General features: G+C 37.7%; 2 protein-coding genes across 3 annotated transcripts in view; one reads left to right on the forward strand and one right to left on the reverse strand.

Annotated features, from left to right (window-relative positions):
* Window positions 1-3,928, reverse strand: part of AURKA (aurora kinase A) — a 24,404-nt gene extending 20,476 nt beyond the window's left edge. The window contains 2 exon segments of the mRNA XM_078149877.1: window positions 3,747-3,805; window positions 3,808-3,928. Of these exon segments, the coding sequence (XP_078006003.1) occupies window positions 3,747-3,805; window positions 3,808-3,922 (174 nt within the window). The 5' untranslated portion in view covers window positions 3,923-3,928.
* Window positions 3,867-15,475, forward strand: CSTF1 (cleavage stimulation factor subunit 1). 2 transcript variants are annotated; one of them, XM_020981420.2, is made up of 6 exons: window positions 3,867-3,968; window positions 6,098-6,295; window positions 6,940-7,217; window positions 7,569-7,766; window positions 8,645-9,035; window positions 13,472-15,475. In XM_020981420.2, exons 2-6 carry the CDS (start codon window positions 6,127-6,129, stop codon window positions 13,729-13,731), a joined length of 1,296 nt encoding a protein of 431 aa, XP_020837079.1. In that variant the 5' UTR covers window positions 3,867-3,968; window positions 6,098-6,126; the 3' UTR covers window positions 13,732-15,475. The 2 variants fall into 2 exon arrangements, with proteins under 2 accessions (XP_020837079.1, XP_078006004.1); XM_078149878.1 differs by lacking the exons at window positions 3,867-3,968; window positions 6,098-6,295 and adding an exon at window positions 6,321-6,790.
* Window positions 15,476-21,150: the final 5,675 nt, after the last annotated feature.

Genomic DNA, 21,150 nt, shown 5'->3' on the forward strand with positions numbered 1-21,150 from the left:
ATATATTATTTGATGTGCTCCTCATATCAACTTTGTCAGACAAACATTACAAATATCATCCCCATTTTATAAAAGGAGAAATCGAGACTAAGAAGTTAAAGGATTTTCTCAAGGTCACATAAGGATAAGCTAAAACATGAAATTCCAAATGCAGTGCCTCTTTCCACTATGCCACACCTGCTTTCTAATTTTAGAGGCAAACTGAGCACCAAATGGATGCCTTTTATCAAGTACTGAATTGTATTTTTCTAAAATAAGCAGCTTAAATGAGGCAGAGGAGAGAAATCTTGGAGGTGGGATAGAAAGAAAATAAATTTTTGTTAATCAAAACAAAATTTAAAAAAGAAAAAAATAATTAGGCACAGCATACATTAGCCAAAAAAATTAAAACCTAAAGTTAAGAAATTATCTTTGAGAATTAGGCAGTGAATTAGGCAGCTAGACCTGAATCAGAAAAGACCTAGCTTCAAATACTCCTTATGACACCAGTTGTGAGGTCATGGGAGACGCCAGGCATTCTGCTAAGTACTAGGGATACAAAGAATTATACAACACCTAATCCCAAGAAACTTATATCCTAGGAGGAAGACAAGTTCATGATGGAGTTAATAAAATACAACGATATAAAGCGAATGCAAAGTAAACACAACATAGTTTGAGAGAGAAGGCACTTGAAGTTAGATGGTGGAAATGAAGAAAGGCTTTATGTAGAAGTTGGTGATTGAGATACATCTTGAAAGAAAAAAGGTGAGGAGGGAGTAAATTTCTGGCTAGAGAGGCAGCCAATATAAAGGGCAGGGATGGAGCCAAGATAAGACAAGTGTCACAGAGTCTAATTTGGTTGGATCCCAGAGTAGGTCGGGGGAGTAACTTCAAATGAGACTAGAAAGATAACCTGCCTGTTACTTGACTTTTAACTGTTTGTTAAAGAAGGCCTCTGCTTCCAGGGTGGAGGGTGCACTGTCCCAAGCTTCAGGGGTTTTGTGCAGCTCTTCTCAGACATACTTCTAGTTAACTGTGTGACCCTGGGCAAGTCACTTAACCGCAAGTCACTTAACCCCAATTGCCTAAAAAAACCCAACAACAACAGAGATACTTCTAGGAACCTGTATATTTTTACAATGATCCAAGACAGCTCTGAAGGATTTATGATGAAAAATGCTATCCATCCCCCAGAAAAAGAACTGATGGTGTCTGAATACAGATTGAAGCATACTTTTTTTTCCTTTTATTTTTCTTGAGTTTTTTTTGGTCCATGTTCTCTTTCACAATATAACTATTACGGATATATTTTGCATGACTACACACATGTATAACCTATATCAAATTGCTTGCCTTCTGGATGGGAGAAGGATGGGGAGGTAGGAAGGGAGAGAATTTGGAACTCAATGTTTTAAAAACAAATGTTAAAAATTATTTTTACACATAATTGGGGAAAACCAAAATACTAAATAAATAATAATAAAAAAAAGAGATAACCTGGCTCTTGTTTGGGGCCTTGTTATAAAAGGCTTTAAAAGTGAAACAATTTGTATGTGCTCCCAGAAGTCCAATACAGAGATACTGGAGTTGACTGTGTAGAAGGGTAACATGATTTGCACTTAAGAAAAATTACTTTGGCAGGGGTGAGGAAGATGGACTGGAGTGGGGAGGGATTTGAGGGGGACCAATTAGGAGGCCAGTGGGGCACCTAGTGTCAAAGTTGGGTCAGAAAGACTCAACTCTCTGAATTTAAATCCAGCCTCAGACAATTACTAGCTGTGTGACCCTGGGCAAATCACTTAACCCTGTTTGCCTCGGTTTCCTCATCTGTAAAATGACCTGGAGAAGAAAATGGCAAACTACTCCAGTATCTTTGCCAAGAAATTCCCAAATGGGGTCACGAAAAGTCAAACAGTACTGAACCAACTCAACAACAACTAGGAAACTATTACAATTACTCAGTAGGCATTAATGAGGGCTTCAACTAACCTAGTGGTCCATTTAGAAAAGCAGAGAAAGTATGGGTGCAAGTGATGCTACAAAGAAGAAAATGGCAATATTTGTCAACTGAATAGAACAGAGGGGAGATAGAAAATGGTAAGTATAAGAATAGCAACAAGGTAACAAAAGTGGGATACTGGAAGAATCGAGGTGCTTACTCTAACAGAGTCCTGTATTACCCACTTTAGAGGCAAAGTGCTTTGCAAATCTTAAAATTAAATATAAATGTCAACCATTTATTATTACTAATTGTCATAAAGGAAAAAAAAGATTATATTGTCTTCAAAGCCATCCTCTTTTTGAGTATGCTGTCATTCCCTCTTAATTTCTTCAAAGTAGCTCTGAGAAGCAAATCTTAGAATCATAGGACCTTAGAGGACAAGTTTAACCTCTTTATTTTAAAGATAAAGCAACTGAGTCCCAGAGAGGTTAAGGGACTTGCCCCATGGTCATATAGTCAGTAAATGGAAGCGGCAATATTCAAACCAAAATTTCCTGTTCTCCTGTACTCTATATCTACAACATGCATTCTGCTTCCCAACCAGAAAATGCACATAAAGCAAATTTCTTATAAGCTTTAAATATCTGCAAATATGTGGCATTAATAAATGAACACAACCAAAAGGCTGTAAACTATAAAAGTAGAGTCCTAAAGTTATCTTTCAATGCTCACCTGATCCCCTTTGCCTAGCTCAACATCCAAAACAAGGCCCTGTCAATTAATAAATAGTTAAATTAACATTAGTTAATTAATAATGTTAACTGAATTAAGTGGCAAAAAAAGGTTATCTACAGAACTGATGGGCAAGGTCAGTAAAAATGGAAAAAGAATAAATATGGCAAGGCCAGTGTACTTAAACTTCTATCCAACTTCCGGTTTCTTTTACATAAATTTTCTTAAATTTCCCAGAAGCATTTTATCTGCTATCTTTCTATGGTCCTTGTATGCCTCCGTCTTGGCCCACCCTAAAAAAGTCCTGGAAAGCAAAACCGGTGGGTTTTGTTTTACCCCATTTCCCCCCGTCTTTCCGGGTGCCCATCGTAAGCGTTTAATAAATATTAATAAATAAATGTTGGATAGAATTACATCACCTCCCCCCCCCACAAATACACCCCCTACCCTTCTCCGTCATCATAAGCTGGACCCTAGGAGAATTACAACCTTAAATCCCGAAGAAAAACAGCCCCCCAGGCCTCCGCTGCCGAACTCGGCCTCTCCCTTCTCAGAGGGCCCGGCTCTTTCCCCCAAATCCTCGCGGCCCCCAAACACCACACTCGTCTTCCATGCTCCCCAGTCCCCTCAAAGACACCTCTTCATGGACTTTTCCCCGGAAAGATTAAACTCCTGGAGGCCACAAACCTCCCTCCGGCCTCAAGTCAGATCCACTCAGAGGGTTGCAGGAAGGGAGAAATAAGACAACTTCTACCGTTTGAATTCAAATAGTCCCTCTTTTAAATACACATTTACGTCCCATGCTGAGCGAGCGCTGATTGGACGCGGCCCCCGAGAGCGTCTCTGTCCTATTGGCCACCGGCTGTCCACCTCGAATAGACGCCCGAGTCGCCGCGCAAGCGTATAATAAACAGTAGGGTTCCTTCGTTCAGTATCACCAAATGGACTAACTTAATACACTATGATTCTGGATTTCCCGTACGTCTCCAACATTGCGACTGCTGATGAGCTCTGAATGGGGAAATATTTACTCCTAGAACTCCTTACGGTTGCTTAAGGGATGAAGTCGGAGCAATATACACGAACTTACCTCCCCAAATATTGACGTGCCAGGAACAAAAATGGCAGCCGAGGCGGAGGAAACGAAAGGGGCGGGGCCCGGAACCGGTTTGTCCAATTGACATCGAAGCGCACGAGCTCTGACCAACACGCATGCGCCGTGGTGGGGGCGGTGCTGGGAGGCTCGTTTAAGCTTTTTACCACCATTTTACAGGCGCTGCAGGAGCCGGGCGGACCGGATTCCGGAGACAAGGTACGGGCACCCAACTGTGAGCTGAGGTCCCGCCTCTGCGACCCAGGGCATGGAGGGTCCAGGACGCTGGCGGGAGGCTCTGGAGTCGGACTCGCGCTACTTGGAAGTAGGAACGGTCTGAGGGGGCGTGCCAGGGCCGAGGCCTGAGCCCCGGGAGGCTAGAAGCCGGGCCCCTCCAGGCTTGGTCCGGAGCGGGGAGGCGCGAGGGCGTCCGAGAGCGGAAAGGTCGGCGAGATTCGGGAGGCGGCTGCCCCCGCACCCGGCATGGTCGAGCCTTCCCGCCTCATCCGCCTGCCCAGATGAATAGCCCCACCCCCACCCCCGGGGTCCTTGACCCCCCACTGATGGAGGGACCCTCGCTACCCTTACCTTTGGTTCCCCCGCCCGGGCCGTGGCGGGAGGGGGGTGGGTAGTTAGCGGGAGACACATGATTATTTAACATTCGAGTGGAGGTCCGTTTTCATCGCCACCCCCCCACCACGCCTGGCAGACCTCACGGTACACTGGAAAGGAATTGGGGTCAGAAAACCTAGGAGGGACTGTGAGTTCTGCTCTTAGCTGCTCTGAGACCTTTGTCAAGTCACTTTTCTCTCCCTGAGCCTATTGTCTTCAAATTAGTTTGACAGACGTCTGTTAAGTGCCTATTTTGTGATGAGTATGCAAACACAAAAGCCCCGGTCATCAATAAACTACTTAGCGTAGTTTATTTCCTATTAGTTTGTGACAGAAACCTGTAAGGAGAGGGCCATGATGCTGGCCCAGAAAAGGGTCATGCTTCCTTGTCTGCAAAATGAAGCATATGACTCCTCAAAATAATGTTTTTTAAATGGGTAAAACAAGACTATAAAGAAAAATAGTTGTATTGAGATGCATTTATCAAAGGCCCTTCCTAACTCAGCTTTCTTGTTGTTCAGTTTTTTGTTTTTTTCCCCCAGTCCTGGAGTTTTCTTGGCAAATATATTGGAGTGTTTTGCCATTTTCTTTAGCTCATTTTACAGAGGAGGAAACCGAAGTAAATAGGGTTAAGTGACTTGCCCAGGGTCACACAGCCAGTAAGTGTCTGAAACCAGATTTAAACTCATGAAGTTGAGTCTTAACTTCAGGCCCAAGACTATTCCACTGTACCACCTAGCTGCCCCCAACTCAGCTTAGCACAAGACAAAGAATTGCAAATTTGAAGTCGGAAGACCTGAGTTCAAATCCCTAGTCTGCCCACTGCCTGTCACCTCTGGGCCTTGGACAAGTCACTTAATCTCTATGGCCTCAGTTTCCTCATCTGTGAAATGTGGGGGTTGGTCTAGCAATAGATTTCCTTTCCATCTCTAGATTTATGACTATGATCCTTCCTGCCCTAATTCTCTGATCTGAAAGATCTTAGGATTCTGGTCTTCTAATTCTTCTTCTGCCCAAATATACCAACCTAGGGTTGCCAAAATCAAAACCCCTAAACCAGCCATAATTTTTTCATTAGTAAGAACCAATGGGCAAAGCCATTCAAATATCAGCCGTAAAGCATCTTAGTCTCCCTCTTCATAAATTAAAACCCATATTTACTCATTCTCCTATCTTGTTCCATCCTCTAGAAATATTTCCCACTTTCCTCCTTCCTGCAGTGGTCCTACAGTCATCTTTTTTCCCCTTTTCTAAAGTTTCTCTTGCCTCAGGCCATCTTCACATGTCTTTTTGCTTCCCTTTAGCACTACATGAACCTGACCGAATTCCTACCCGTTAACACTTTGCCTACGGCAAGAGGAAAAGGCCCTGTTTTTCTTGTATAACTATATAATGGGAGTTCTTAATCTTATTTTCTGTCATAGACCCTTTTAGCAGTCTAGTGAAGCCTATGGACTCCTCAAAATAATGTTTTAAAATAGATTTTAAAAAAGGTTACAGAGAAAATTATATTTAAATGTAGTTATGAGATTTTTTTTTAAAATTTAAGAATCCCCTCTCTATAGTTATCTGTTGTTACCATGAGATGAGTCTAGTGCCCAGTGCTACAGAAGTTACTCATCCTTGCAGATGTGGTATGTAGGCTAGTCTTAATACAGAGAGATATACTAAGTGTGTGAAACAAAGACCATATATATCATTGTTCATTTTCAATTTTTGTCTCTCTTCATTTGCAGGTGAAAAGAGGTGATTATTTTTCAACAAAATGTATAGGACAAAAGTGAGCTTAAAAGATCGCCAGCAGCTCTATAAATTGATCATCAGCCAACTGCTCTATGATGGCTATATCAACATTGCTAATGGTCTCATCAATGAAATCAAGCCTCAGTCTGTGTGTGCACCCTCTGAACAGCTCCTCCATCTCATCAAACTAGGTATCTTGCAATTTGGAGCGTGGATTTTTAGATTCACCTTTGAATGTAGATTTATTTCTCTAGATGTGTAACAGGTATAAGAGAATATCACTCTTCCTGAGGAATGTTATGGGAACTGAGTTCCGGTAGCTTTTTTTAAACTTGCTTTGATGGTGATCATTGTAACTGACTCCCAAAGGAGAGGCAAAAGAAAACAGGCTGGAAAAAAGCAAAGCACTTCTCAAGAGTATTACATACATCATGGTGGCTGACGTTATTTTGAGCTCTAAGTATTAAATTGAGTATATCCTTAGGAACTTGCTGAAAATTTAAATGGTCAGCATTCTTTCTGAAAGTTGTTTGCATTTCTTCCAAAAAAACCCTTCCAAAATGTTAATGGTAAATGGCAATAAATCTGATTTAATGACAAAACGTCTCCTACCTACTGTTACCAGTCATCAGCACCAGGAATATCAGAGAAGAGCTCTAGAGAAGGAAGAAATAATTTCACTACAGGTGTGTTATTCTCCTTGTTGGCTTTCTCTTTATCCTTATTCCCTTGGGTTGTCAGCCAGTAGTCCTTTTTATTCCTGCAGTTTGGGAGCCCAAAGTTTCAGTTAGGGTTTTGAAATGCATATTCTTTTTCCCTCAATTTTCTCTCTTAGGAATGGAAAATGATGATAGTGCTGTTCAGTATGCAATTGGACGCTCAGATACAGTTGCTCCGGGCACAGGAATTGACCTAGAATTTGATGCAGATGTTCAGACCATGTCCCCAGAAGCTTCAGAATACGAAACTTGCTATGTCACATCTCATAAAGGACCATGCCGTGTGGCTACTTACAGTAGAGATGGACAATTAATAGCTACTGGATCTGCTGATGCTTCAATAAAGATACTGGATACAGAACGAATGTTAGCAAAAAGTGCTATGCCAATAGAGGTATGGTCATAATATTTTTACCAGATTGGGAGCCATAATTTAAGGCAGATTTTAAATAATGGTTTTTATTTTTTTGGATAGAACTTGTGGCTTCATTTACATAGGGAACTCTTGGTAAGGAAACTCCATCTACTAAAATAGACTGGCACCTCTGTTGCCACTGAGATTAAGTGGCTTGAACCCAGGTTTTCCTGACTTTTAAAGCCAGTAATAATAAGCCAGTGCTAACCAGGGTGTCATACTACCTCATAGTTGTGTTTTAAAATTGTATAATCTGTTTATATGTGTGTTTGTATGTGTACACAGACACTCTACTTTTCTGGATGTGATTTTTTCCCCCTTTGCCTCTAGGTCATGATGAATGAGACTGCCCAGCAGAATATGGAAAATCATCCTGTTATCAGAACTCTATATGATCATGTGGATGAAGTTACATGTCTAGCTTTCCACCCAACGGAGCAAATTCTAGCATCAGGTTCAAGGGACTATACTCTTAAGTTGTTTGATTATTCCAAACCATCTGCCAAAAGAGCCTTCAAATACATTCAGGTTGAAAAATGTTTGTTGCTTGTTTGGGGTGCATATATTTAAATATTAAGTACACTGATGATAAGACATCCTTTATTTTCCCTCAAGTGATTAGGTAATTAAAAGCTATCTACAGTACCTAGCCTAATAACTTAGGTTCAGCAAAATATGACAGATATTCATTTACATTTTACTTTCCCGCATACTGATGAGATCATCATTAGTAACTAGCCTTAAGAAATAAAAAAAAATTGGAACCTTGGTGTGGACTTTTAAAAATATTCTACCCACCACCACCACCATCCCAACCCACCTTCCATGTACTGTAAACTTAACCATAAACTAGGTTTCTGGCTACAAAGAGACCAGAGAATTGGTTCATTTGAAGCCATCAAACTCTTTCCAAAAAACCATGTCAGTTAATGCCTAATCAGGAAACTGTGGTTATAAGAAATTAATAATACCATAATATTCACTGACACTTCTTTTTCGAGTGATTGACAGTCATATATTTAAATTTTGGGGAGTTCTGAGACCAGCTAAGGAAACAAGTAGGTTTGAATTATTTACTTAGAGTTAGGGATGTAAGAAGTTACCTAGTCCAACTCCATTGTTTTATCAGTAAGGAAACAAGTCCATAGGTGAAATAACTTGCCAAAGATCACACAGCTACCAAGTGACAGAGCCAAGATTTGAAGCTTATTCCTTTGGTTCCAAATCCAAAACTCTTTCCACTTCTATAACATAATACAGTTTTACTCAGTTGGAAAGTCCTTTGCCTAAATCAGTAGTGCTTAAGAGAAATTGTTTAATGAGTTCCATTCTAACAGCAACATTTCCCATAATTAACCATGTTTCTCTGCCACTTAGTCACATAAGTCTAATGTTCTCTTTAATAGGAAGCTGAAATGTTACGTTCTATCTCATTTCATCCTTCTGGAGACTTCATACTTGTTGGAACCCAACATCCAACCCTTCGACTTTATGATATCAATACATTTCAATGTTTTGTATCTTGCAACCCTCAAGATCAACACACTGATGCAATATGTTCAGTGAATTATAATCCTGGTGCCAATATGTATGTGACTGGTAGCAAGGATGGCTGCATCAAATTATGGGATGGTGTCTCAAATCGTTGTATTACTACTTTTGAGAAGGCACATGATGGTGCTGAAGTCTGCTCTGCAATTTTTTCCAAAAATTCGAAATATATTCTCTCCAGTGGAAAAGATTCCGTAGCCAAACTATGGGAGATTTCGACAGGACGAACGTTAGTCAGATATACAGGTATGTGAAAATAGTATATAATATCACTACCTTACATTTGTATTTTAAATGTTTCAAAATGCTTTCGTATTTATTATTTTGCTTAAGCCACACAGCAACCTGAGTTGCCTGGTATAAGTATTACACTCATTTTATTTTGTTTTATTTTTTTGAGTTTTAAAACATTTTTGTTTAAGGTTTTGAGTTCCAAATTCTATCCCATCCTTCCTGAGATGGTAAGCAATCAGATATAGGTTATACATGTGCAATCATGTAAAATATTTCCGTATTAGTCATTTTGCACAAGAAGACTTGAATTTTAAAAAATGAATGAAAAGTAGGAAAAATAGCATGCTTCTGTATTCAGACAATATCAGTTCTTTTCTGGAGACAGATAATATGCTTCATTAGTCCTTTGGGATTGTCTTGGATCATTGTATCACTGAGAATAGCTAAGTCAGCCACAGTTCTTCATCACACAGTATTGCTGTTGCTGTGTACAGTGTTCATGTGGTTCTGTTCACTTTACTATGCATCAGTTCATGTAAGTCTTTCCAGGTTTTTCTGAGCTCATCCTGCTTGTCATTTCTTATAGCACAATCATATTCCATTACAAACATATACCATAGCTTGTTTGGTCATTCACCAGTTAATGGGCATCCCTTCGATTTCCAATTCTTATCCATTACAAAAATTGCTGCTATAAATATCTTTGTACAAATAGGACTTTTCTTTTGAATGTCTTTGGGATATAGACCTAGCAGTCGTATTGCTGGACCAAAGAGTATGCGCAGTTTTATAGCTCTTTGGGCATAGTTCCAAATTGCTCTCCAGAATGGTTGGTTCAGTTCACAACTCCACCAACAGTGCATTAGTGTCCAAGTTTTCCCACACCCCTCCAACATCCAACATTTTCCTTTTTTGTTGTATTAGTCAGTCTGGTAGGTGTGAGGTGGTACCTCAGAGTAGTTTTAATTTGTATTTCTCTGATCAATAGTAATTTAGAGCATTTTTTGATATGATTATAAATAGCTTTGTTTTCTTCATGTGAAAACTGCCTTTTCATATCCTTTGACCATTTATCAATTGGGGAATGACTTATATTTTTATAAATTTGACTCAGTTCTCTATGTATTTGAGAAATGAGGACTTTGTCAAAGATATTTGTTGTTAATTCTCCCCCCAGTTTTCTGTTTTTCTTATAATTTTGGTTGCATTGGTTTTGTTTGTGCAAAAACTTTTAAATTTTACATAGTCAAAATTATCAGTTTTACATTTTTAATGTTCTCTATATCATCTTTGGTCCTGAATTCTTCCCTTACCCATAAATCTGACAGATAAACTATTCCATGCTCTCTTAATTTACTTCTAGTATCACCCTTTATGTCTAAATCATGTGCCCATTTTGACTTTTATCTTGCCATGCAATGTGAGATGTTGCTCTATACCCAGTTTCCACCACACCATTTTCCAGTTTTCTTTGCAGTTTTGTCAAATAATTAGTTTTTATTCCAAAAGTTTGGATCTTTGGGCTTATCATATACTAGATTACTATGTTCATTCATTATAATGTAATTTGTGCCTAGTCTGTTTCACTGATCCACCTCTCTTTCTTAGAATGTTTTTTTCTTATAATTACCACTTTATAATGCAGTTCGAGATGACCACCTTTCACATTTTTTTCCACGGATTCCCTTGATATTCTTGTGCTTTTGTTCTTCTAGATAAATTTTATTTTTTTTTCTAGCTGAATAAAGCAAATTTTTAAAAGTTTTGTTGGTATGCACTGAATAAATAGATTAATTTAGATAGAGTCATCATTTTTATTATATTGGCTCAGCCTACCCAAGAACAATTAATATTTTTCTTTTTTAAAATTAGCTTATTTTGGTTTATCAGCAATCACTTCCATAAGCTTTTGAGTTTTAAATTTTTCTCCCCCTCTTCCCCCTTCCCCAAGATGGTGCACAATCCGATATAGGCTATACATATACATTCTTATTAAATGTATTTTCACATTAGTGATGTTGTAAGGAAGCATTAGAACCAATAGGAGGAACCACTAGAAAGAGGAAACAAAACAAAACAGAAGAAAAAAAATAGCAAATAGTATACTTCGATCTGCATTCAAACTCCATAGTTCTTTCTTTGGATATGCAAAGCATTTTCCATCATGAGACCTTTGGAGATGTCTTAGATCCTTGTATTTCTGAGAAGGGTTAAGTCTATCGATGTTAGTCCTTGCATAACGTGGCTGCTACTGTGTCCAGCTTTCTCCTAGTTCTGCTCACTTCATTTGGCATCAGTCCATACAAGTCTTTCCAGGTTTTTCTGAAGTCTCCTGCTCATCATTTCTTATAGCACATAGTATTCCATTACATTCATATACCACAACTTGTTCAGCTATTCTCCAGTTGATGGGCATTCTCTCAATTTCCAGTTCTTTGCCACCACAAAAAGAGCTGCTATAAATATTTTTGTACATGTGGGTCCTTTTCCCATTTGTGTGATCTCTTTGGGATATAGCCCTAGAAACAATTTTTTTCCCAGTTGTTTAGATCTGACTTTATTTGTGTGAAAAGTGTTTTATGGTTGTGTTGACATAGTTCCTGGGTTTGTCTTGGCAAAGTAGACTCCCAGGTATTTTATATTGTATACAGTTATTTTAACTGGAATTTCTTTTTCTATCTCTTCCTTCTGGATTTTTTTGGAAATATATATAAATGCTGATGATTTATGTGGATTTATTTTGTATCCTGCAACTTTGCTGAAGTTGTTAATAATTTCACAAGTAGTTTTTAGTTGATTCTCTAGGATTTTCTAAGTATAATATCATATCATCTGCAAAGAGTGATAGTTTTGTTTCCTCTTTGCCTAATCTAATTCCTTTAATTTCTTTTTCTTATTGCTATAGCTAACATTTCTAGTACAGTATTAAATAACAGGTGTTAATGGGCAACGTTGCTTCACCTCTGATTGTATTGATACCCATTTTATAAGTGAGGAAACAAATGAAGTGATTTGCCTAAGGCCATACAACTGGTACATAGCAGAACTGAACTGAAGCACACTTTACCCAGTAATGCCATTGATTACATATAAGATCACCTGACTAATCAAGACAATTCCAAAAGGCCATGATGAAAAATGCTGTCCCCCTCCAGATACAGAACTAATGAACTCTGAGTGCAGACTAAAGTATGCTTTTTTTTTCCAATTTTTTTTCCCAGCATGGTTAATGTGGAAACATGTTTTGCATGACTTCACATTGCATTGATGTCATATTGTTTGCCTTCGTAATGGGTAGGGGAAGGGTGAGAGGGAAGGAGAGAATTTGGAACTCAAAATCTTAAAAAATGAATGTTAAAAAGAAAAAAAAAAGATTACATACAGGATCATAGTTCTAGAGCTGGAAGGTTCCCCTTAGAGACCACTAATCCAGCCTCCTCATTTTACAGGTAAGGAAACAGACCCAAGGTGATTGTGATTTGCCCAAAATCAAGAGTGGACTGTCAAAACAGAAGCAGGATTCAAACCCAGATTCTTTTGATTTAAGAGCTAATGCTATTTCCATTGTGCCACATTTTTGGAGTTGAATTCTGCCCAGTGTAAGATGGCTTCATTCACTTCAAAAGCTTTGTGGTGCCCTAATTCCTTCCCGTAAAAACAATCAGAAGAAGCCAGAAAGTATATGAAGTTTTGAAATAGGACCTTAAATTTACTGAAAACTTTGCTTTTACCCAATAAGACATGAGTTGCCATTGAAAATGGCAGACACAAGTAACACAAAGTAATTAGAAGAATGATTTTAGTCTTGAATCAGAAAAATAACCAATGGAAGAAATAGTGGAAATAATTGTCTAGCATCCATTTTAAATAATACTGTAATTAGTATTTCATTCTTTAAAATTCTGCTTATTTTCTAATAAAATAACGTGCAGGGTCTTGCCCTGTGTCTGCATAGGACTCTCAATTGTTGGTAATCACTTATCTTATGAGCTTCATCTTATAGATGAGGTTGGACCATGTAATCTCTAAAATCCCTTCCATTTTCAAAGTACTAAGGCCATTTTACTTGTTGGGTATTCATTCATGATTTTTTTGAGCCAGCAGAGTTTAGTGTTCCTTAAATTGGCTAATTTTTTTTAAAGTACATTAGTACTATACATTCTGGGTATGTATGTTTACTGTTATTCTTAGTTATAGATATTATTAAAACAAAATGCTTTTTCCCAGTGAATAGCTAAATTTTTTTGATGTAATTGAAACATCTTTTTGTCCCATGAGAATATTTGAAATAGCCAGTTGAAATTGGAAGAACTTGTCAACTCCAATTTAGAATCTTGAGGTGATGAACTTTTATGAAATTAAAGTGCTGTAGTACTTTGATCATGTACAAATTCATCTTGTGGCAACTTAACACATCTTCAAAAGCTTAACGTTCTAATATTTTACAGGTGCTGGTTTGAGTGGGCGACAAGTACATCGAACTCAAGCAGTCTTTAACCACACAGAAGATTATGTATTACTTCCTGATGAAAGGACAATTAGTCTTTGCTGCTGGGACTCACGAACAGCTGAAAGAAGAAATCTACTTTCCCTGGGACACAATAATATTGTTCGTTGTATAGTACACTCCCCCACCAACCCTGGCTTCATGACTTGCAGTGATGACTTCAGGGCTCGGTTTTGGTATCGGAGATCAACCACAGATTAGAGATTCCTTCTTTGAATATTATTCTTTTCTCTCCTGCTCCCCAATCTGCCCTCTTACTTCATATAGTATATATACATATATGTAAAAAAAAACTTTTAAAAGTATTTCTTAATTCATTGTACCATCTTATGGCAGTCGTGGTGCCAACACTAGAGCCTTCCTGAATTAGTATAAAATTCTTTTTTACCTTGATTTAGAATCATGGTAGAAAAAGTTGGAAATGCAGATGTATGCAGTTGTTCCACATTCACTGATTATTACAGTGTGATCATCACTAAGTACAGTACTTACCATTTGCCACAATAGTTAATCCTTTTTATAAGGAAAATTTTTTACATTTTTCTGGTTCTTGAAACAGTCTGTTGTCAAGAATTTTCTTTTGGTTTATTTGTCACCTAATGCACTGTTATCCTATTACACTGAATTACTTTAGGAAGAAACAATTTTGATAGCTGCATTTGGTGCATTGGTGGTCCTGCATTTCTGAGGACAGATAATTGTGCCATATTTAAGACCTCTTTTAAAAATAACAATTCTATCTAAAAATATTATCCCAGTAATAAAACTCAGATCTGCAATACTTAAGTATTACATTTTTTATTTCATTACAACTAATTTTTACCTGAGATAGATTTTTAGTAATGACACCCATGTGATTCTTTTATCCTCGGTTTTTGCTTCTCTGTGTTTATACTATATTTAACAAAGCTATGATATGTGACAGTGGATTACAAGTTGAGAAGTCAACGTGTTATTAATATCTGGAATGTAGTTAAAAATATGACATAGGAGATTATATTAATCTCTGTAAATTACAAATATTGATTGGTCTTCCTCATGAAATCTTTAAGTGATGTTCTTCAGTTATTTTTAGCATGAATCTTAACTATTTTCATCATTGAGGCACATAAGACCTACCTCCTATCTTTAAAGATTTGTGCAGTTAACTAACCAGTTCTCTTTTTCTTGAAACGTTTTGAAGACAATTTCTACTGACTTAGTTAACTTTTAACAAGATCAGAGACTAATCTTGAGCTTCTCACTATTCTGTCTTCCAGGTAATTGCTACAGTTTAGGTTGTCCCAAAGATTAAATGATAGTAAACCAAAGTGGGGACACAGGAAAGTGCTTTTGACAAAAAAGTATTTTATAAATATAGGCAAACTTAACCTTATAGGAATTATAACTTGAGAACAAAGTCCCTACATATATAACATGTTATTATAGTTTTTCATTTTAAAGTCAGCTTTGGTAGATACGGTAGTATTTCTAGACCGCTAATGTGCTTGTTTAAGAATCATTTCAGACATTATTGGCTTAAGTTATTTTTAAAGCATTTGTAACAGAGGATTGCCATGAATTCACAGAGGTCTTGTTTTTGGATTGGAGTAGGGTTCCCAAAGACTACACATTAAGAAACTGCCTTCTGTTCTCAAGTTTGATAACTCAAGGTTTTGTTTTAAATCTTGGTGTGTAAATATGTAAATTATACGTGATCTATAGATGTTTTGAAGGATTTGAAACAAGTACATTGCAAGACAGAACCTAGAATTTCTGAATTATTTTTAAAATTTTGCTTTGCAAGGTGACTTTAAGGAGAGGATGTAATATTTCTTCATTCTTGCTCTCTTAGGGCATAAATACTTGAACTGGATGATCACATTGAACATCTAACAAGTTTATTTGAATGCTCAGGTTCATAAAGTATACATGTTCTTGAATTAAAATGATTCGTATGTCTGCAGTTTTTAAAGCTTTTTGTGCTTTGTCGAATCTGATTACAATATATTTTTAAATATACAGATTGACTAAAGAATTTTTAAATATACTAATGTTCTGAAATTATACAAGTACCAGGAATATTCTGTGGCATGCAGCATCGTGACTTAAACCACCTAATGCTAGTATTTGACTCTTGAATAATAACCAAGTTTTGTCATATTACATTTTTTTTAAGAATATGAAGAATAAGTTTTATTGTGTGATTCTATTTTGAACTCAGTCCCTTGAAGGAATTATTTAAATGTTTCTATATTTCAGCATCAGTTATGAATTTATTGCTGATGCTTTTCCTATTCCCTTGGTGTCTGTTCCAAACGCAGGCCTTCTCCGTACTTGATATTCAGTTGGCCAGTGTTGTAGAAGCTAGATTTCTTTGATATTTTTACTACTTCTAGATATGTATTATTAGGACCTACGTCTCTGTATGTCACACTTTCTTAAGAAGCATAGAGGAGACTTGCCCCAAACATGGACTTTTTCACTAGAACATTGGGGTTGGGAGTATAGAGATCGGACTGCAAACTGTAATCCTTCTTGCTTGCCAGGGATGTTATACAGAAAAGTTACATAATGTCTTCAAGTCTCAGTTTCCTGCCGTAAAATGAAGACAGTTGCCTAGATGGTCACTGTAGTCTTTTCAGCTCTAATATGTATATAATGAATCATACTGGGAAGTTCTGCTTCGCTGGTGATAGCTAAGTCCTTCCATACTTTGGGTGATTTTATGGTTACTATGACCAAAATGACTCATGCATGTGGGGCCAGACTTCTGGCAATGAATCTTTGAGGTTATCTAGGCTGGTTTGTCGCCTATGGTTCAGGTCCACACTGAAGTCTCTCCTGCTTGGTATAGAGCCTATCACAGCTTGTGTCCAACTGGAATAACTTTCAGGAACTCAGTATCACATATCACAGAGGCATCTGGAATTCCTTCAGCAGAGGAATGTCTGCTTGTATTTTTTTTTTAACCTGTCACTCCTTCATGCATTTTTAAATGTCTTCTGCCTTCATGGCTTTCTATCTCTTTGCAGGCAGCAGACCAACTGTGCTCTTTATCTGTCTTTCTTTCTCTTGGTGAGCTTTTTTTACTGTTAAATATGCCTACCTTCTCATAAAATCTTTTTTTACTCCTGTTCTCTCATCTTTTTGATGTTTAGATTTTCTTGTCACTGTTCACCTGTCTGGTTATTTTTCTGTGTTCTTCAAGTTTTCTTTCACTGTTTTCCTACATTTCCCTTTCATCCTTTCTATATCCTCTTCTTTTATATCTGCCTCACTCTCATCCTTCCTTTTCACTAGCCTTTGCTTTATACCTTTTTCTGTTACTTTTTAATTTCATCCATCAGATTGGATTTATTAAGAAATGCAAATTTCAACTGTCGTACTTGGTTACAGCAATGGCTGAATGGTCCTTATGTACTCAGATAAGTTTCAAGATAAGGCACATAGCTACCACAGAGAAAATGCTTAAGTATTTTTTTTTTCCTTTGACCTGTAAATTCTGGATTTGTGCTATAATATTCCTGGAAGTTATTATTTGGGGATTTCTTCTTGCATTTTTTTAAAAAATAGTTTTCCTTAAATAAGATGTTTCGGCTCTTTTTGGGTGGGGGGGAGGGAGAGGTGTCATACCTTTCAGGTAGTCTAATGATTCTGAAATTATTTCTCCCTGATCTGTTTTCTAGGTCTTGATACCTTATACTTTGTTTTCTGTTTCTTGCACCAAACTGTTACTTCTTGTTCCATTTATTTTTTTCTGTAACTCTTGTTTATTTTCTACCAACACTTTGATTTCCTTTCATTGTTTCTTCTAGTGCACTCATTTATAAAATAATTTTACCTCTTTTTGAACTCTTATTTAATCTCTTCCAAGTATTCTAATTGGGGAAACTATGTTTTTCCTCTGAGGCTTTGCTTGTAGATGTTTGGGCATCATTCTCTTCTGGATTTGTGTCTTGAGTGTCCCCTTTGCCATGATGGCTCTTTATGGTAGAATTCTTTTGTTTTTGCTTACTCATTCTTCCAGTGTTGCTTGACTTTTGGCTTCCTGTTAAGATCAGGCTCTGAACACCTGGAGGGAATGGATGGGCTGTCCTTGGTCCTGTTTTTTATCCATTTGGGTCCTAGTGCTGGTTTCTTGTAGTATTGAATGTTGTGTTATTCAGAAATTTCAGGGACAGCTCAGGCTGGAAATCCACAAGCTTTCAGTGAGCCCAAAGTGGACTGATGCAGGACAGAGTACAAGCACTGCTTTTCTGGTCTGAACTCTACAAGTTCTTGACATGGGTTTGGGTCTGTCATACTTCCCCTGGTTGGAGATCGGTAGACTGCAGCTGGACTCAACTATAAAGTCAGCTGTGAAGCTCTACAGGTTCAGAGTGACTGAACTACAGCCCCCACCCCCACTTTGGTCTTGATTTTTGACTAGGCTGAAAACTATTTCTGAGACCCTACTCTGTTTGTCTGCTTGTCTGCTTGCTACTTGGTTAGTACATAACTGAGGGCCTGAGACCATACCTTGCACTGGACCACCACCTTTAGGCACAGTTGTGACCCAGCTCTGGGGTATGATTAACACCTATTCCTATTCTCTGCACAAGGTCATACCCTTCTGTGCTGGATCTTGGACCTCTTCCTGCCCTGGTGTATAGCCACAGTCAAACCCTTCTTTAGGGCCCACACTGAAAGTCTCCACCGGTGCCCCTGGTTCTCCTCGTACCTTTATCTGTCTCCCTATGCCAGCCTGAGTCAGAAAAATGATGGATTTTTTTCCCTTGGATTTTCTGATCAGGATTGTCTTAGTCTTTGTTGAAAAGATGTGGGGAAACAGCTCAGCTATACTTATTCTTTCTACTTCACTGTCTTGTCTGATCTCCAAGAGGATGCTTAAAGATCATTGTTTTGGGGCAACTAGGTTTCACAGTGGATACAGCACTGGCCCTGGAGTCAGGAGGACCTGAGTTCAAATCCAGCCTCAGACCAAACACTTGACACTAACTAGCTGTGTGACCGTGGGCAAGTCACTTAACCCCAACTGCCTTTAAAAAAAAAATCATTGTAGACCAGTTGAATAACGATTTGTAAAACTAAGGAACAATGTAAAGCACTAAATGACTAGTGTGCTGAAAGTGGGAAAACCACACAGCACAAAAATAGTAGATGCATTGTTAAAGATAAAAAGGGACCTTAAAGAATATCTTGTCTAGTGCTGTCTTTTTTATAGATTTTCAGCTATTTCTCTTCGTGCCGGTGGAGGTGAGGGGAATGAAGGTGGAAAGGGAAGGAAAATTGAAGAAAATACAGGTTAGAACCCTTACTTCATGTAGCTTATTTAAAAGTGAATGCTAGTTGATCCTTGAGTTAAAGGTGTTGGATGGACCAGTGATCCTCCTATGTAAACATTCAATAGAATACAGCTACAAGGGCCTGGGTATATGTATTAGCACTAGTTACTAGACTGGTCAGAGCAAAGTGAAGATGAGAGCTTTCGTCAAGGAGCGAGCTTTAATTTAAAAAAATACTTAGAATGTATGCATTATCTTTTAACTAAGTCTTTAGGAAAGGCTGTCACAGGCACACCTCAGTTTATGGTGTTAGGTAATTCCATGAAAAATTTATTGAGGTATCTATTGAATTCAGTCTAGCTACCCTACCAAAAACAGGGTGTTTCAATTAGCCACAAAATTTCCTAGAACAATTAACTTTTACAATCGTTGTTTCATACCACTTAAAAAAGAATCTTACCCTTTTTCAATGGTGAGCTTATAAAACTCCAAGAATATTTAAGGCTGGTTCTTACAGACTTTTGGAGGTAGTAATTTTTCTCTTTCTAGGGTAATGTCTTAAGCCCCCAAGTTTCTTAATAAATGTGGGAAGTTTGGGTTTTTTGAAAACTATTTAGAGAAGGTGTAAGTTATTCTTTGACATTGGGAAAATACTCTTATAGAATATTTTTGCAAAGGGACTATACAAGCCTCCCAAATGAGGAAATATCCTAAGAGAAGATCTACTGATGCTTGATTTTATACTTTTGAATAAAAAACTTCACAATTAAGTAGCGATATGAGGCAAAACACAACAACCTGGTGAAAGGGTATTTATCATTGGCCCAATCTTACAGACCACAATACTGTTACTCAGGTGAAGTGACTTTGCTTCAAGGTCACACAGCTAGTAAATGTAGCCAGGAATTGAACCTAGTTCTGATTCCAAGACCATAGATCTTTCAACTAGGCCTCTACTCCCTTTTCTTTCTTTTCCTTTCTCCCTTTCAGTATTAAGTGTACATTATGTGCAGAAGATTGTTCTGGGAGCTTACAGAAGAGGAACTTTTATAAAGGTAATAAGCAACATGCACAGATGATCCCTGTATGGAATTGAATGAATGAATAAATGAAAGAATATTTATTAAGCACTTAAGTGCCAAGCACTGTGCTAAGCGCTAAAACTACAAATATAAAAAGATAGTCCCTGCCCATAACAGGTTAGAAAATGGCCTGAGACCAGGGAGGAAAGTGAAGCATGACTGAGGCATTCCTAGAAGAAGGGGGCAGTTGATAGTCACAAACAGGATACCAGGGCCCTATGGCCAAAGTTCCAGAAGAATGTGCTAAGTACACAAAATGTTAATTTGATAAGACTAAACAATTAGTTGTAGAAATAAATTGAATGTAATGTGTAAAACATATACCTGCACATTTTGCTGGACTTTTGTGGTTAAAAATCATTAGAACTAGGTCCACCTTTCTGTTACCCCAAACTGTCAGTAGATGCTCCCTTTACTTTTTCCTTTCAAATTTATTCAGAATAACTAGAGATCTTTTGTAATTGCCTACATGCAGATTCACATATGTGTTTAGGATGTATTTTATATATGTGTGTGTGTGTGTGTGTGTGTGTGTGTGTGTATACACACACACACACACACACACACACACACATACAATTAGATACTAATAGTTATATCATGGTTGGCATATTGACCCACGGGCATTTTGGAAAAGAATGAATTATGGGACTTGGACTGGTATTTCATCCCCATTTTATTATTCTCTTTCATAGATAAGAAAAACAAAGAATCTAAGCATGAAAGGATTTCTACTTATTAAGTAATCATTTGGACTTTTTTCTTGTTTTTTTTCCTTTTTTTTGGTGAGGCAATTATGGGTTAAGTGACTTGCCCAGAGTCACAGCTAGTGAGTGTTAAGTGTGTGAGGACAGATTTGAACTCAGGTCCTCCTGATTCCAGGGCCGATGCTCTATCTACTGTGCCACCTAGCTGCCCCCCATCATTTGGACTTTTGATGAATAATTTAGAGCACATCCTATTCTGAAAAATGTGGCTCTCATATTAATATTGTAGTGATGAAGTTATAAGAAAAAAAAAACAAATGGAAGCTAATGACTGAGAGAGCAAGAATCGGTCAAACAAAAATGAAAGAATGAAAAAATAGGTGAAAACATGAAATACCTCATTGGTAAAACAACTGACCTGGAAAATTGATCCAGGAGAGACAATTTAAAAATCATTGGTCTACCTGAAAATCACAATGAAAAAAAGAGCCTGGACAGTATCTTTTAGGAAATCATAAAGGAAAACTGCCCTGAGGTCCTGAACCAGAGGGTAAAATAGCCATA

The sequence above is a fragment of the Phascolarctos cinereus genome, unplaced genomic scaffold (assembly GCF_003287225.1).
Source record: "Phascolarctos cinereus isolate Bilbo 61053 unplaced genomic scaffold, phaCin_HiC Scaffold_2;HRSCAF=192, whole genome shotgun sequence".
NCBI classification, from domain to species: Eukaryota; Metazoa; Chordata; class Mammalia; order Diprotodontia; family Phascolarctidae; genus Phascolarctos; species Phascolarctos cinereus.